Consider the following 16,562-nt stretch of genomic DNA (forward strand, 5'->3'; position numbering starts at 1 on the left):
GCACCTCTACATTGGAGAGCAAGTTTCAGTGTCTCTTCTGACACCCATTTTGACCTTTTCCTTCCTTCTTGTCTTCTCAATGACTTTTGGCTTTCTACCTGTATGATGTTCTTGATGTCACCCCACAACTCTTTTGGCCTTCAGTCTTTAGTGTTTAATGTATCAAATCTGTTCTTCAGATGATCTCTAAACTCAGGTGAGATATATTTAAGGTCATATTTTGGCTCTCGTGAACTTATTTTCATTTTCTTCAGCTTCAGTTTGAATTTACATATGAGCAATTGATGGTCTGTTCCCCAATCTGACCCTAGCCTTTTTTTCACTGATGATATGGAGACAATGGGTCTCTTTCCACAGATGTACTCAATTTGATTCCATGTATTCCATCTGGTAAGGTCCATGTGTATAGTCATCTTTTATGCTGTCTAAAGAAGGTATTTGAAATGAACAAATCATTGATTTCACAGAATTCTGCCATGCGATCTCCAGCATCATTTCTAACACCAAAGCCATACTTTCCAACTACTGATCCTTCCTCTTTGCTCCCAACCTTTGCATTCCAATCACCAGTAGTAATCAACACATCTTGATTGCATGTTTGATCAATTTCAGATTGGAGAAGTTGGTAGAATTCTTCTATTTCATCCTCACTGACTTTAGTGGCTGCTGCATACATTTAAATAATAGTGGTATTAACTGGTCTTCCCTGTAGGTGCATGGATATTATCCTATCACAAACAGTCTTGTACTTCATGACTGATCTGGATATGCTCTTTTGACAATGAATGCAACACCATTCCTCTTCAATTTGTGATTTCCTGCATAGTAAACCATGTGGTTGTCAGATTCAAAATGGCCAATACCAGTCCATTTCAGCTCACTAATGCCTAATATTTTGATGTTTATGCATTCCATTTCATTCTCAACAATTTTCAATTTTCCTAGATTCATACTTCGTACATTCCATGTTCCAATTATTAATGGATGTTTACAACTGTTTCTCTTCATTTTGAGTTGTGCCCCGTCAGCAAATGAAGGCCCCATGGGCTTTACTCCATTTGCATCATCACAGTCAACTCTACTTCCTCAGTCACATTTTGAGTGCCTTCCAACCTGAGTGGCTCATTTTTTGGCACTATATCTGACAGTGTTTCTCTGCTATTCATAAGGTTTTCATTGACTAAATATTCAGAAGTAGTTCATCATTCCTTCTTCCTAGTCTGTCTTGTCTGGAAGCTCATCTGAAATGTGTTCACCATGGGTGACCCTGCTGGAATTTAAAATACCAGTGGCATAGCTTCCAGAATCACAGCAACTCATAAGCCACCACAGTACGACAAACTGACAGACATGTGGTGGCAACAAATCATAGACTTGATTTAATTTCAGTGATTTCAATCCCCTCTAGATAACATCAATTATTCCACTTCCTCCTTCTGATTCTTGCTTCCATCCAACCTTCTTTTACAACTCTTTTGAATTTTGTACTTAGATAAATGCTGCCTTTTTAAATCTTGAATGGTTGAACGTTCCATGATGTGCATATTGCACTAGAATTGTTGTCCCCATTAGATACCCATCTACTGCTTGGCTGAAAATTGAGCCAAGGGTGAATTCAGTTCCAGACCTGAAGGGTGACCAAAGGTCATAGTCATAGGTTCCTCCAATCTCTTTCTGACCAATACATTTTGTCTGGTTTATATAATACTGAGTTTTGCCCTCCATTTTCTCCCACTGTGCCTAGAACCTTTAAATGCAATTCTGTTCAGAACAAATTGTAGTGGTAGTTAGGCACTATCTATTTCTTCTGGTCTCAGGGTTGTGGAGACTGATGTTCAAGTATTCCATTAGTCCATGGACTAATAGATTCCAAGTGTCTTCAATTTCCATCATTCTTCTTTCCTCCTCACAGGGAGAGACTAATAATTGAACCTTGGATGGCTGCTTGCTTCTGAGCTTATAAGATCCCAGTAGCTACTTACAAAATTAGGATGTAGAACACTGTCTTTGTGGACTATGCTATTTATACCAATTGTCCATGGTGTCCCCTGAGACTACGGTCCTGAGCCTCCCAAACCCAGTATTTAGTAAAATATTTTGATGAGCAAAAGTTTTAAATTTTTATGAGGTCTCATTTATTTAGTCTTTTGCTGTTTGATCTTTTGTTAACATATTAGATAATCTATTGTTAAAAACTAAACTAAGCTCAACAGAGTTGCCCCTACACTTTATTCTAATATTTTTATGGCTTTAGTAAGCACATGTAGGACATTAATCCTTTTTAAATTTGTTTCTGTATGGTGTGAGGCATGGGTCCTGTGTCTTTTTCTGCATTTGGAAATCACATTTTCTAACTGCTGTTTATTAAAGATACTCTTCCTTCCCCATTGAATAGACCCAGCACCCTTGTCAAAAATCAGTTGATTTTTGTTGTTAAGGCTGTCGAGTCGGTTCCTGTATAGAGATTACCAGGAGTGGCTGGTGAGTTTGAACTGCCGACCTTGCAGTCGAGTGCTTATCCTATTGCGCCACACCAGGCTCCTGACCATAGATCTGTGGATTTATTTCTGTATTTTCTAGTCTATTCTATTGGCCCATTTGTCTATTATATATAGCATCAGAGTGTTTTGATTACTGTAATTGTACTGTCATTGTTGTTGTTGAGTGCTCTACAGTTGGTTCTGACTCATATCAATCCAGGCTACAAAGCTAAGAAAGGCCATTTAAGTCACTCTTCTCTTAGGACCGAGACTTGGCAGAGATGGGCCCCATGCTGTTTGTGGGGACAGGCAGGAGCAGTAGTGATTATGCTCTGTAACATCATTGGAGATATTTGTAAGGGTGATTGCTGCAAGGAGTCTAAGCACAAGGGAAAGGGGGCTGCTTGGGACTCATTCACAGTCAGCTTTACTCTGAAACTGGCTGCAGTGTAGGGAAGAAATCCTTAAGAGCACTTCCCTCCTTCAAAGTCGGCTTTGCAGACAAATGTCCTGAGCAAGTACTTTCTTTCTGGGGCAGTGGGATGAATAAGATGATCTATAAATGGAAGTGATTTAGCCAAAGGAGTTCTTAGAGCCAGAGGAGGCCAAGACAATGTAAGTCACTTGCTGGGGATCCTCAGGGAGCTCCCAATGGATTGTCCTTCAAGCGTGCATTTCTAAGTCTGCAAGGTCAGTGGCTCATGCTGACCCCTCTTTCATTCCTTTAGTGGCTCTCACCGCTGCTGAGCCTGCCCTACATGGAGTCTGGAGTCCCAATGATAGGGTCCGGCTAACAGCCAGTGTTCAACAGATGGGTACTGACTAGAGGACAGGGATGCCAGGGGCACTCCAGAATGAGGGGACAGGGAAGCATTTGAGAATCGGCAGGAGGGAGTGTCCTGAGAGAGGACCAGAGTTGCTGCATCAGGCCTATCAACACTCCTTAAGGAAGACTCACTCATAAGAAGGGGTCATTACAGAGTGACAAAGAGTCAGGGCCTCACACCCTATGGGTAGGGACAAAGTGCTCACAAAAGACCGAGGCCAGAAAGCAGAAGAATCCAAAATAAAAACAGCAGATCTGACTACCAGTAACCAGCTGTATCACCAGTAACATTTTCCTCTCCCAAAGGACACCAAAGGCAAAGTTAACAGGTGAGTATCAGATAGGAAAAAAGGTATGTTTAATGCCAAAACCGACAGGGGTTTAATATTCAGGAAAGATAAGGAAGTCTGACAAATCGACAAGAAAAGTCAGGTTACTTAGTAGAAAAGTGAGAGCAAAAGAAAAATAAAACATATGAAGATTTCCAGAGAAAGTGAATGAAAAGAAAATAGAAATCATTAGAATGAACAATAATGTCAAAAAAAATAACATTTAAAAATGAAGTTAAATAATAAAAAGTAGTAAAAATGTAAATGTGAACTAAACTGCAAAAAATACATGGCAATAGAAACATCACTCAAAAAAAACCTAACAAGCTGAAAGTGCCCCAAATGAAGAAAAAAAATTTAAGTCCATGGAATACTTTTAATGCACGAATAAATGAAATCCATTTCTAAAGTAAAATTAAAAAAAAATAAGTAATTAAAAAAAAAGTAATTCATAACAATGTAAAAATAAGTATCATAAATAACACTAAATAAAAATAATATAACGCAAAACAAGAGCAGGTGCTTGCAAGACCAATGTTGATACTGTGCTATTAATTTAGCCGTCTGTCACAGGAGGAAAGACAGGTGAAAGAACATGACCAAAAGGCAGCTTCTGGTAGTTTCTTCAACTTGCAGTGGGCAGAGGGCAAAACCTTGGACCCCACCACAACCTCATGTTGGGCCCCACACATAGCCACCATTTGTACATTTATAATGTCCTGGCACTCACTCACAGGTCATGTCCTTCAGTGCTCACCACCGTCCTCTGAGACCCACTTTCACAGAGGAGTAAACAGAGGCTCAGAGAGGCTGAGGCACAGTGCCACAGTCACAAAGCACTTAGGACCTCTGAATGTGGGCTCCTCTTAGACTCTGAGGATTTCACACAGAGGCAAGGCAACAACACACTGAAAGAGCCAATCTCCCCATCCCACACAGCCATCATCAGCATTTACTAAGCATCTACTATGTGCCAGGTGGGTTACATGCATAATTTTGATCTTCATAATATACCAGGAAACAACATTGAGGTTCCAGAGTGAAATATTTTGGCCCAAGCACATAAGTAGCAGAGCTTGGAGTTGAGTCTGGACCTGTCAGCCCAATTCCCATGCTCCTTGTCTGGCCCTGGATATTCCTAACTGCTACGGAGTGAGCACTCCTTGTGTGTCACCTTGTCTAGTGTTTCACGTCCCATTTCCCAGATGACCAAAGTGAGGGACAGAAGTGGGAGATGACTTGTCCAAGGTCATTTAGCTAGTGAGTGGTAGACAGGATTTGGCCTAAAGGCCACGCTGACCTCCAAGCCCAGGGTCTTCATGTGACAGTTTTCTGGCCTCCTGCTGCTCATCTGGGACTTGCTAGAGACAGCTGTGCCCACTTGCCAACACAAGTGCAGGCTCCGGAAGGGCAGTCGTGACATTCCTCCTTCTGTGTCTTCCACCCCCACGGATGTGGGCACTGCTGTCAGGCTCCAGGGAAAGTGGAGGCTTCTGGAGAAAGACAGTGGTTTCCCCCATGTGGTCTCGGCCCCCCAGGCTTGGGGATGCCTTTCTTTTGAGCTGGTGAAACAAAACCCCGTCATCCCCAAGGGCCCCCTCGGCCCCCACCATAGGCCACAGGGCAGGGACCCTATGAATCACTCAGCATTGCTGCAAGAAATCATTCTGGGGTAGGCGGTGGTGGGTCAGCCGCCTTTGAGTCCAGAGGATTCAGCCTCACCCAAGGAGATGAGAAACAAGCCATTCCCAAATGGATCTGGAGGGATCCCCAAGGGTGGGTCTCTGGATGGAGCTGACTGTTGCAGGGCTGAGAGAGGTGGAGGCTCTGGCCCACGGAGTGCTGGGGGCACACTCCAACCTCTCCTTGTCCTGACTGTATACCCTTGACAAGTCAGTTCCCCCCTCTGAACTTGAAGGACTCATCAACAGAAAAAAAAAAATGCAACCAAACCCATAGTCAGTAAGTCGATTCTGACTCATGACAACCTCATGTGTGTCAGAGTAGAACGCCTCTATAGGATTTTCTTGGCTGTAGGATAAGCACTGAGCTGCTGACCATTTGAAGCACTGCGGTTAGCAGCCCAGTGCTTCAAACTTACCAGTTACTCCTCAGAAACCCTATACAAGGTCGCTACGAGCTGGAACCAACTCTACGACACTTAACAACAACGGATGCAGCAGTTCGACACTACCAGTGGTTCCATGGGAGAAAGATGAGGCTTCCTGCTCTTGTCAAGGTTTACAGCCTTATAAACCCTTTGCAGGATCACTATGCGTTGGAACTGACTCCACCGCACATCATTACCATATATACCATATCTATAAATACATGTCATACATTGACAAGATTAGACATCAAATATTTCTCTTAAAAATGATGACAGGATGGACAACTACTCAGCAACAAAAATGACCTGATGCACTGTGGGGCCAACTTTGATTCCCTCCCATAAAAAACAAAAAAAAAAAACAAAGATAAAATAAATGGGTCGGGAATGCCTCAAACAAGCAAGCCATAAGGAAACAGGCTCCTGGGTTCATCCATTGAGAATGGAGAATTTTCTGAGGTGAGAAACATTTTGTTCACTGGTCTTGACTAGATCCATGGTGTGAGGCAGAATTGAACGGCTGACCTCCAGGCTGTGAAGGGCTATGTGTCTGGCCCTAGGCCTCAACCAGGCCCCCTCTGTATTGCCTGGGTACCTCAAAAGGCCTCTGTATTGCCTGGGTACCTCAAAAGGCCTAATGGGGTAAAACCCTCAGCCAGTCTCTGTGACTATATCCTTTCTCATTTTACATTTATTCCAGTCTGGAAGAAAGGCCAAGCCATCTGAGCACTCCCAAGTTACACAGGAAAAGCCAAGGCTCTGAGAGGGTCTATCCTAGCCCTGGAGCAGGCTGCCTTCCTCAGCTGCATGCTCTTTCCTTCTGCACGCCCACTTCTACTACCAGCTGGCGACCTTGGGCAAGGCGCTTCCTAACTCTGAGTCTCCATTTTTAAATTTCAGAGGTCTCTCTCAGCCCTTTCAGCCTTAACACTCCTTGATTCCAGAACCACAGAGAGACAATGAGAACAGCAGTGTTCTGCAAATGTTAAGTATTGTCCAAGCAAGAGGGTGGTTAATGGCAGCATTCAATGGGTTTTCTGAAGTCTTCAGTAGGCAGTATTTTCCCCATTCTGGAAACAGGCAGACCCCGGTTACACGCATATTTGGATGGTCTTGAATAAGCCAGTACCCCTCTCTGAACTAGTTTTCCTGTTCTGTAAAGGGAGGGGACAACCACATCCACTGTGATGATTAGCATGAAGGTCAATGTAAAATGGAACCACCCAGGGTGCTTAGGGGTTTCTGATCCAGCAGAATATTTAGGGCTGAGGTTCTCCCTAGTTTCCAGGGCTCAAATCCACACAACTCAGGAAGGGCATGGCTTCCATATTCAGGGTGATTAGAAACAAGCATCTAATCTGAGGGCCTGCAAAAGGTATCTGGAACAGCTGTTGATCATTGAGGCAGTTTGGTGTACGAGTCAGACTTACTGTGTTCACATCTCAATGCTTCTGACTACTAGCTGTGTACCAGGACCTCACCTCCTTGTGTATAATACACCAGACCTCAGTCTCCTTGTGTATAATACAAGGATCCTCTTAGAACCGCATAGAACCTGCCTCCTACAGATGCTGTGAGAATGACAGTTGTTGTTGTTATGTGCCGCCATCTAGTTGGTTCTGACCCATTGTGACCCTAAACAGGCTTTCCAAGACTGCAAATCTTTACAGGAGCAAAAAAGCCTCATCTTTCTCCTGCGGAACAGTTGGTAGTTTCAAACTGCCGACCTTGAGATTAGCAGCCCGATTCGTAACCACTATGCTACCAGAGCTCCTTGAGAATAACAGTGGGTCATGCCTTAAAAGGGCTGAGCTCTTAAGATGGCTCAACTATTTAGACCGTGGTAAAAAATCAGGGGTGGGGAGAGGAGGAGGAAGACAAAGAGCACAGGGGACATTTCAGGCAATGAAACTATTCTGTATGATATTGTAATGCAGGTACACGATGTAGCTCCTGAAATGCACAGGACTTACAGCACAAGTTGTGAGCCCTAATGTAAGCTATGGGCTTAAGTTATGTCATTATTAAGTGCCGTTCACTCGGTTCAACTCAGAGCGACCCTGTATGGGGTTTCTGTGGCTTTAAATTTTTCTCAGAAAATCCACAGAGTGGATGGTGTGCTCGAACCATGTTTGTGGTTTGCAGTCCATTGGTTATTGAATTAGCTATAGTAATATATCATTACTGGTTGATCAATTACAACAAACATAATTGGAATGGAAAATGTTAACAATGGGGAAACAGTGTGCATGGGGGAGGTGGGAGAGAGGAGATGTGAAAACTCTCTGCATTTTCTGGGAAATTCTTCAATAAATCTAAAACCATTTGAAAAAACAGTCTATTGCATTGTAAAGAACAAAACACTTTGATGTCATTGTGTAGTACACACATTCATCCACACTCACATGTGCACATGTTCACATACACTGCACACACACGTGCACATGCATCCACATGTGCACACACACACAGGCACACACTCATGCATACATGCAACAGAAACAATAATTACACTGAACACCTGCAACGAAGTCTGATATTTTCCTTTTTTTTAAAAAAAAAAAAGAAGGTTGGCAAAATGGTCCATGGTTTACTCTTGTTTGTGTACAGCTTGTGAAGTATGAATGGTTTTTAATAGTCTTCAAGGGTTGTAAATTTTTGTTTTAATTTGCAAATTATATGTAAATGAGACCATGTGTGACCCTCACCATCTACAATATTTAAAACCTAACCCTTCACAGAAAGTTTGCCGACCTCATATTAGTTGATTCTCTTCTCTATTGTTCCATTCAGTCTGCTCCTTTCTTTTTCATACCCTTTCCCATTTTTTCTCTCCTCTCCTTTCAATTCCATTCTATTTCATTCCATTAGTCGTAGTTACTAAAGTTATTTCCAAGATCCACTAATGAGTTACAAACTTCAGTTTGAAAAACTCTGAATTCATGTGAGCTGCAGTCTTTTCACTAGATGAAAGGATGAATGAATACACAGTGGACAGAAAAATGAACATTCTTTACTAGTTATGCTAAACTACAGTTTGGTTTTAAGAAAACTTCAAGGGATATTTTTAGTTTAAGGTTTTAAGATGATCCCAGGGCAATAGTTTCAGGAGTTCATCCAGACGCTATAGCTCCAGAAATTCTGGAGTCTGAGAAATTTGAAATCCTGTTCTGTGTTTTAGCCCCTTTTGATCATGACTCCTATATAGTAATAGTAGTCATCAGTAATGGTATCAAGGCACCTTCTAGTTTTCAGGTCTCATGGCAAAGGAGGCAGGTATTCATGGAAGCAATCAGCCACACTTTCCATTTTTTCCTCCTAGTCCTGATTTTCCATCTTCCCCTGTTGCTTGAGGTGAAAAGAGACCAATTGAGCCATGGTGGCCACTTGTCAGCTTTAAAGACCTCAAGCACTACACAATAAACTAGGAGGCAGAACAGGAGCACTAAACACCTCATGAGGCCAATTAACTGGAATGTTCAATGAAACCATGAAAAACGCAAAGGACCTTTATGAGACGAGTTCTCTCAAACCACCAGAAGAGGTTTTCACAAATACGGAAACTGAATTGACTCAAGTCACACATCTACACATCTAGGAGAGTTCATCCCGTCTGTTCCCTGTTGCCTCAGATCTGCTGATGTTCCTGTACCATCATGTCTATTCGACCCCTTGTGACACAGTAGAATGGCCCCGTAGGGTTTTCTAAGCTGGAATCTTTAAGAAAGCAGATCGCCAGGTCTTTCTTCCACAGAGACACTGGATGGGGTTGAACCACCAATCTATCAGTTAGTAGCTGGAGTGCTTAACCATTATGCCACCAGGGTTCCTTTAGATTGAGAAGAATCTAAAAGGTGTCATGTGAATGTGAGAATCTTGCCTCCATTGAGCCTGGATGTCTAGGAAAGTCCATCGTGGTCTAGTTTTCCATCCAAATTCCAGGGTGAGGATCATCCTGCCTGACTTTCCCTCCCCACAGGACACCCAAGCATGTTTTAAGAGAAACGTCCCCATCTGGTTCAAATTCATTTACACTTAATTAATCAACATGTTGTTTTGCAAGAGACACTTTAGATCCAAGCCTTTTCTTCGTTCTTTTTTGTCTTAAACAGAAAAATTAGGTTTCATCAAAAAGCTGAGGCTGGAGCTTGAGTAAGCATGGTTTTCAGAAGCAAGATCCCAAGGGTGATGGCTATAGTCAGATGGGGGCAGAAAGTCAGTCCTCCTGACCTCTCAGATCAGGTGACACTGAGACGAAAGAGGGGCAGGGAGGGGTCAGGCTATGAAGGGCCAGGGTGGGATCACCCCTCTAGGCTGGCAGCTCCTCAGGGTCCCCGAGGTTCCCAACACAAGAGCCCGCAGAGGCTGCCCTTGCCAAATGAACAAGTGAGTGGATGAAGCACTACCAACACCCAGGTGCCTCCAGAACACTTCACCTGCCAGAGCTAGAACAGAAAGCTGGTCAGACCTTTGAGGACCTCATGCAGAATTTTCCAAGCAGATGCCTCATGAGAAATGGTCTCTGGTGTGTAATAAGTTTGGGAAAAGTTACTCTCTTTGTCTTACCTCTTTACCACGCATACTCTGATGAGTGCCAGAGTTAAGCTAACATATCTACTTGAGCTGTTTGGCCGTAACACCTGTAAACATCTTGCAGAATATGTTATGCTGTCGTTAGGTGCTGTGGAGTTGGTTCCAACTCATAGCAACCATATGTACAACAGAACAAAATACTGCCCAGTCCTGTGCTAACCTCACAATTAACTGTTGCTTCAGTCCATTGCTGCTGCTATTGTACCAATCCATCTCGTTGAGGGTTCTCTTTTTCCCTTTACCAGCATGATGTCCTTTTCAGGGACTGGTCCCTCCTGATAAAATGCTATATAAGAAGGATTATTCTTAAATAGAGAATAAGGAAACAGAATAATAGGAAAACAGAGGCCAAGGTGGTGGAAGCGTGGCACTTACTTGCCAAAGATCATAGACAGCACCATGGAATTAAAGGTGGGATTCAAACCCTAAGCCCCAATCCTTTAGTTCCAGGTTCTCTTCCATCCCACTGATAAATGGAATCACAGCCCTCTCTCTAAATATGATGGGCAGATGTGTGTTCCCTAAGGTTGGAGATCAGACACTGTGGAAGGGGACCCAAGAGTCATTCCTCAACCTTCTCAATCAGTTTCTAGGGAGGTGGCGGGATGTTGGGGGTGGGGGGTGGCAGGAATTTGAATTTTCCTTCTCCTTTTTTTAAATAACACAATTACAAAAGTACATACACACAAGACCCCCACCCCTCTTCGCTGCTCAGTCCCCTCCTTCTGGTTTTCTCTCTCCCACTTTCCCTGTTTCTTCTTTCTCCTGCACCTAGCCTGCGACACTCAATCAATCTTCTTCTTCCTTTTCTTTTATAACTGAAAAGAATCTTTAAAATCTCTATACCAGCTCCTTCGCAGATGTGGAAAATGAGGGTCTGAGCAGGAAAGAGCAACGCAACTTAGGAGACATCTTCTCAGTGTCATACCAGGCAGATAGGGGCTCAAGGACAGCTTTGCTGTGCAACCTCAGATAATTTGGTTCCCTATGTTAAACCTTGGTTTCCTCCTCCAAAAAATGGGGGCACAAGTAGCTTCTCCCCAACTAGGCTGATGTGAGTCCTCATAGACAAAATGGCCAAGGAAATAGAGCAACTACTACTTCCTAGAGCTGCTCAGCTAAGCATTTAATACACACGTACATATTTATCACTATAGGATCAGCACTGGGCTGTGAACTGCAAGGTTAGCGGTTCAAATCTACCAGCCTCTCCTCAGAAATCCTAAACAGGATTGCTATGAGTCAGAATCGACTTAATGGCATTTAACAACAAACCACAAATTTAAATTTGAAGATGAGACATTTTTCTGTTTTAGGGCTGAGAAGGATTTTAAGTATCTTCTAAAGGGTGAACATGACCCTTGGAAAGGCACAGTGAGTCCCCCTCTCCCCATGACCACTCTACAGGTAACCAGGGAAACCAAGATTCAAACTCAGGCTGGCAGGTTCCAGAGCCCATGCTCTAAACCGTTCACAGAGAAGTGGCTCCATGGAGTCCCAAATTCTTCCCAACTCAACCTGAAACCCACCCACCTCTCTATTCCCTTGGCTCTTATGTCAGACATAACAGAGGTCAGACCCCTTGGGTCACAGACCCTCCATCCAATCCTACCTTGTGAGTCTCCCACAAGCCTTTTCTTGCTTCCTGCTTTGATTTTTTGTTTGTGTAAAGCCATTCTCCCCTTGTCTCACACCCATGTGGTCTCACTCAGGTCTCAGCACCAGAGCTAGAGCGAGAAGGTCCTCCACTCACCTGCTGTGTTACCTTAGCAGGTATGTAACCTCTCTGAGCCTTCATCTCACTTTATAAAATGATTGACCCCTATGTCATGAGGATATAGAGGAGGGGGTTCAGTGAGATTGTGCTGAAAGGCCCTTGGCAGTTTTGACTGTTGGTTCTCAGACTGGACACTGGAGGCAAAGGGGTTGTTCAGCTCAAGCAGACTTGCCTTCCACAGACAACACCTGCCTACAGGGACAGCCTCAAGTCTAACTCCCAAGCTCGGATTGCTTCTCACAGTGAGGACCTTGGCGTAGTACCCTGAAGTGAGAAGGTTCAGGCTTTTCTATCAGCTGAGTCTTGATTCATCTTCCCAGTGGATCTAGGAGTCAAGATGAGGCTCTTAGGGGTCTGAACCTCTTCCAGATCACCCCTCCTCCAGCAGAAGTAGACTCAGGTCTCATTCCATCACCAGAGAAGTGGCCCACTGGGAACCACTGCTTTCTCAAAACTGCTACAATGAACCAGGGTCAGCGATGGGGATGGACTTGGGTATCTGGACCCCCAGCCCAGGATTCTTTATGTCACCTCCTGCCTCCGCATGGATGCTGGGAATGATGCTGAACCACTAACTCTCTCCCTTAGTCTCTGTGACTTCCAGGCTGGCACATGAGGAGCCATCCCTTCTTTCTGGTAATGTTGCTAGTACAGTGGAGTGGGCAGTGAGTGTGCCCTGCCAGTCTTTTCCTCCTGGACTCAGTTCATTTAGCGGATCTCTCACTGGGTGCCCTGTGACCTCAGTCTCCCTATCTGTGAAGTGGGAGAAATGTCGATAATGGACTATGGCGCTGGACTCTGGCCTGATGGAAAGCCCATGCCCGGCCTGCAACTCTGCCTGCCCTGGCCACCCTGCCCTGGTCGTCCTGCCTACCTTGCTTCTTCCTTCGGTTCAGGGCGAGCATGTCCACGGCATGGGCAACGAGCAGCAGCAGGCAGAGTGGCGCCCACATCTGGGCAGTCTGGTCCCGGCGGGTGCACCCAGGCAGCACCCGCGAGGGCTCCCCGGGCGGCTCGACGGCCCGGTGGCGGCGCTGCTCAGGGGCTGCTCTGGGTGCACCAGAGGCATCCGCGGGGCGCGTAGTCTGTGCAGCCGCCCGGGACCCGCCGTCCGCCCAGGGGCCCACCGCTGGGTCTAGTGAGGGCGTCGGCGGAGCCCCGGCACTGCCCTGGCTGGGAGGAGCCGGCGCCGGGGGCGGCGCGTTAACTCGCTCTGGACCGGCGTCGCGTTCCGGTTGTCCCATTGTCCGTCCGCTCTGCACTGTCTTGCTCAGATACCTCTGCCAGTCACAGAGACGCAGGTGCACACACACACACACACACACACACACACAGGTACAGATGCGCAGATACACGGAGGCCCCCGTTCCTCTCCTCCTCTGTTTCTCTCTCTTTCCTTGTCCCTTCTTTGGCCTGCACCTGGTCCTGTACCACTGGTAGTCATCGCTCCCTCTCTTTTCCTGTCTTCCCTACTCTACTATCTGTTTCCTCCACCCCGTCTGTCTTCATGCCTTTATTGTCAACGGCCTTGCTCTCTCGCAAGCTCATTGTCTCTACCTCTCTGGACCTCAGCTTCTCACGTCTCCCTCATCTCTCTCCTATACAGAGTGTACACCAGGCTCAATCTTCCCTGTGGTCCCTCTCTGTTTTTCAAGAGAACCTTTAGTCCCTTCTGGACAGCAGTCTGGGAAGAGCCCATAATCTTTAAATCAAAGTGACTGATTTACCAGCTCCTCATAAATTCACTTGTGATGGAGTGGGAACCTGGGCCGCGTTTCCTCCAGCCTTATCTCCAGGACTAGAAGAAGCAGGTTCGGTTTTAACTCCTTCAGAACCAAATCCCTCCTCCTTCCTAACTCCTGCCTCCTTTTGTCCTACTAAAAGCAATAGCAATAATTATTACAGTGACAGCTATCATTTGGGTCCATGTGCTTGGTGTTGTGCTAAATGCCCTTCACATAATGTAATCTTCAAACAACTGTTGCTATTCACAAGGTTTTCATTGGCTAACCTTTCAGCAGTGGTTTACCTCTCCTTCTTCCTAGTCTGTCATAGTCTGGAAGCTCCGTTGAAACCTATTCACCCTAAATGACCCAGTTGGTATTTTAAACACTAGCGGCATAGCTTCTAGCATCACCGTAGCACACAAGCCACCACAGTACAACAAACTGACAGTATTAGCTCCTACTTTATAAAAGGCTGAGTGGCTTGCCTAATGCCATACAGCAGGCTAGCAGTCTGAATTCAATGCCAGCTCTCCTAATCGCCAAACAGGGCACAATCATAGCAGGAGTGAAGAAGTCTGAGGGCTCAGAGGAGTTTACCTTTGACTCTCTTTTGCTGGACAATATTGTTTCTATTAAGTGCCGTCGAGTCAATTCCAACCCAGAGCGATCCTGTATAGGGTTTCCAAGGAGCTGCTGGTGAGTTTGAACCACTGACCTTGTAGTCAAGTGCTTATCCTACAGCCCCCTCCCCCCCCCCGAAACCCCCCCCCCAAGTGTGTGTGTCTTGATCAATCAGTGAAGGCAAGTGAATGCTGCTGTCTCCTTCTCCAGCTCTTTCTCCCCAACCTTGGTAAGTTCTGAAGAAACTTGAGAGAACGTGAGAGCACATAAGAGACTGTGGCAACTGAAGATGCAGTCTGGGCCTGGGGGTTCCTTCTCAGGGCCTGGGTTCCATTATCACTGTAGACAACATCCTGGAGTATTTGGTGCAATGTCAGAACCATCCCCTCCAATCCTGCATTTCACAGATGGGGACACCAAGGTTTTGGGACAGGGGTTGCCTAGCAAACTGAGGTCAGAGCTAGCATGGGTTCCAGCATGTTCTCTTCCACTATGGCCTACAAGGCCATCTTGCTCTAATTTCTCCAGTCTCTGCCCCACCTACCTACTAACCACCTTAAGACCCAGAGATTTCAACTCCTTGCATTATTTGATAATCACTTTCCAGACTCTCATACCTCTGAGCATTTAGTCAGCATCTCTATGGAGTGCCTGCCTATATCCCACCCACCACCTTCACCATGGCAGCCCAGGCATGCCCCTCATCCAGGAAGCCTTCCCTGATTTCTAGGCAAGGAAGGACACCTCCTCTGGGTTCAAAAAAAATGCCTATTATAGCCTTGATTACGCCGCTGGGCATGTCTTGATGTTTTGTCTTGGTTTTTTAATGTTTTACTGTGAATTATATGATAGTTTACATGGGAGAACATTAGCCTTACATTCATCCTATTGTATACCCTTTCATTGCCATGGTTACAATCCCCTCCATGCATCATCAACCAACATCCCCTACCCTGGTCATCAGCACACAGCCCTCTCCCTCTCTGTGAAGTCTAAAGTCCCCAGCCACTCCATCTCTCAACATTATATTCTCTGCCTCCATTTCTGGCATCACTGCTTCTCTGGGTAGGGTCCCGCTCTCTGCTCCTCTCCACTGATGGTCCCAGGGACCTCTGCTCCTAGACTGCAAAGTCAATTACTCCCCTCCTTTTGCTACAAAATGTCTACCTTTGCATTTCCAACCCTCACAATCAGTCCTGATAACAGTTATTCACTACTGTATCACAAGAGACCTATCTGCATCTCCTTTCATCAGCCCCGCCCAGACAAATTGGATACTACTCAGTGGAGATTCTACCTTCCTCTGTGAAAGGCTCCCTCTTGAAAGCTTGTAAGCCAGTCACTTCTTGCTTTTGTAGCCCTCCCCCCTCCCCATTTTGGTTAGCCAATGTTCAAGTTGGCCATCCCTGTCTACGCTGTGTATGGAGGGGGTGGGAATGATCCTCACTGTAAAGATTTGTTCCCTCTTTTGAGCTACTGCATCCATAGGTGTAGGTAAAGTTCACCAAATTGTATCAGATTACTCTTTTTTTCCTCTTCTTTCTTCTTCTAGTTGAGCTCTGATCATCCAGTCATTGAACACAGGTCAAGTGGGTATTATCTGCAATTGTGGGTGTTCTTATGCATATGCCCTCTCATCTTATCAGCTGTATGCTTCACTCCACTCTAGTCCTCTGTGGTTATGTCACTGACTCTGGGCCCAAGAGTCCCCAAGTCTTGCCACACTGCTGGCCAACCAGGTCTCCACCTGGGTTCACAGGAGTCTATTGAATGTTGTAGGGCTTAGCTCACAGCTTCATTGCTGTTTTTCCCTCGCTTCTCCTTATCCGTGATGAATGCGGTCACCAATCAGAGCATGTATTCTCATGGAGTCTTAATCTTGGAAGTGGGTTTGCCCTGAGGGGACCTGACCACTTGCCTTGATGTCTCCCGGGCAAGCAATTTGCTTGTTCTTGTAGTAATGAGTTGGACTGTCTATATTGTTTAGTATTTTTCCTGTCAGTCTTTCTTTCAAGAAGTATCTTCTGTTCTTCTAGCCACTCCAGGCTGGTTTGCTTGTCCTTTCAAGTGGAAATTTCCCACCTCAGAAGATTCTGGAT

At 45.3% G+C, this 16,562-nt stretch overlaps 1 protein-coding gene across 1 annotated transcript in view; it reads right to left on the reverse strand.

Annotated features, from left to right (window-relative positions):
* Positions 1-13,085, reverse strand: part of RSPO4 (R-spondin 4) — a 73,327-nt gene extending 60,242 nt beyond the window's left edge. Inside the window, exon 1 of the mRNA XM_006860731.1 lies at positions 12,990-13,085. Coding sequence (XP_006860793.1) covers positions 12,990-13,068 — 79 coding nt within the window. The 5' untranslated portion in view covers positions 13,069-13,085. The remainder of the gene's footprint in view (positions 1-12,989) is intronic.
* Positions 13,086-16,562: the final 3,477 nt, after the last annotated feature.

The sequence above is a fragment of the Chrysochloris asiatica genome, unplaced genomic scaffold (genome assembly GCF_000296735.1).
Source record: "Chrysochloris asiatica unplaced genomic scaffold, ChrAsi1.0 scaffold00039, whole genome shotgun sequence".
Classification (NCBI taxonomy): Eukaryota; Metazoa; Chordata; class Mammalia; order Afrosoricida; family Chrysochloridae; genus Chrysochloris; species Chrysochloris asiatica.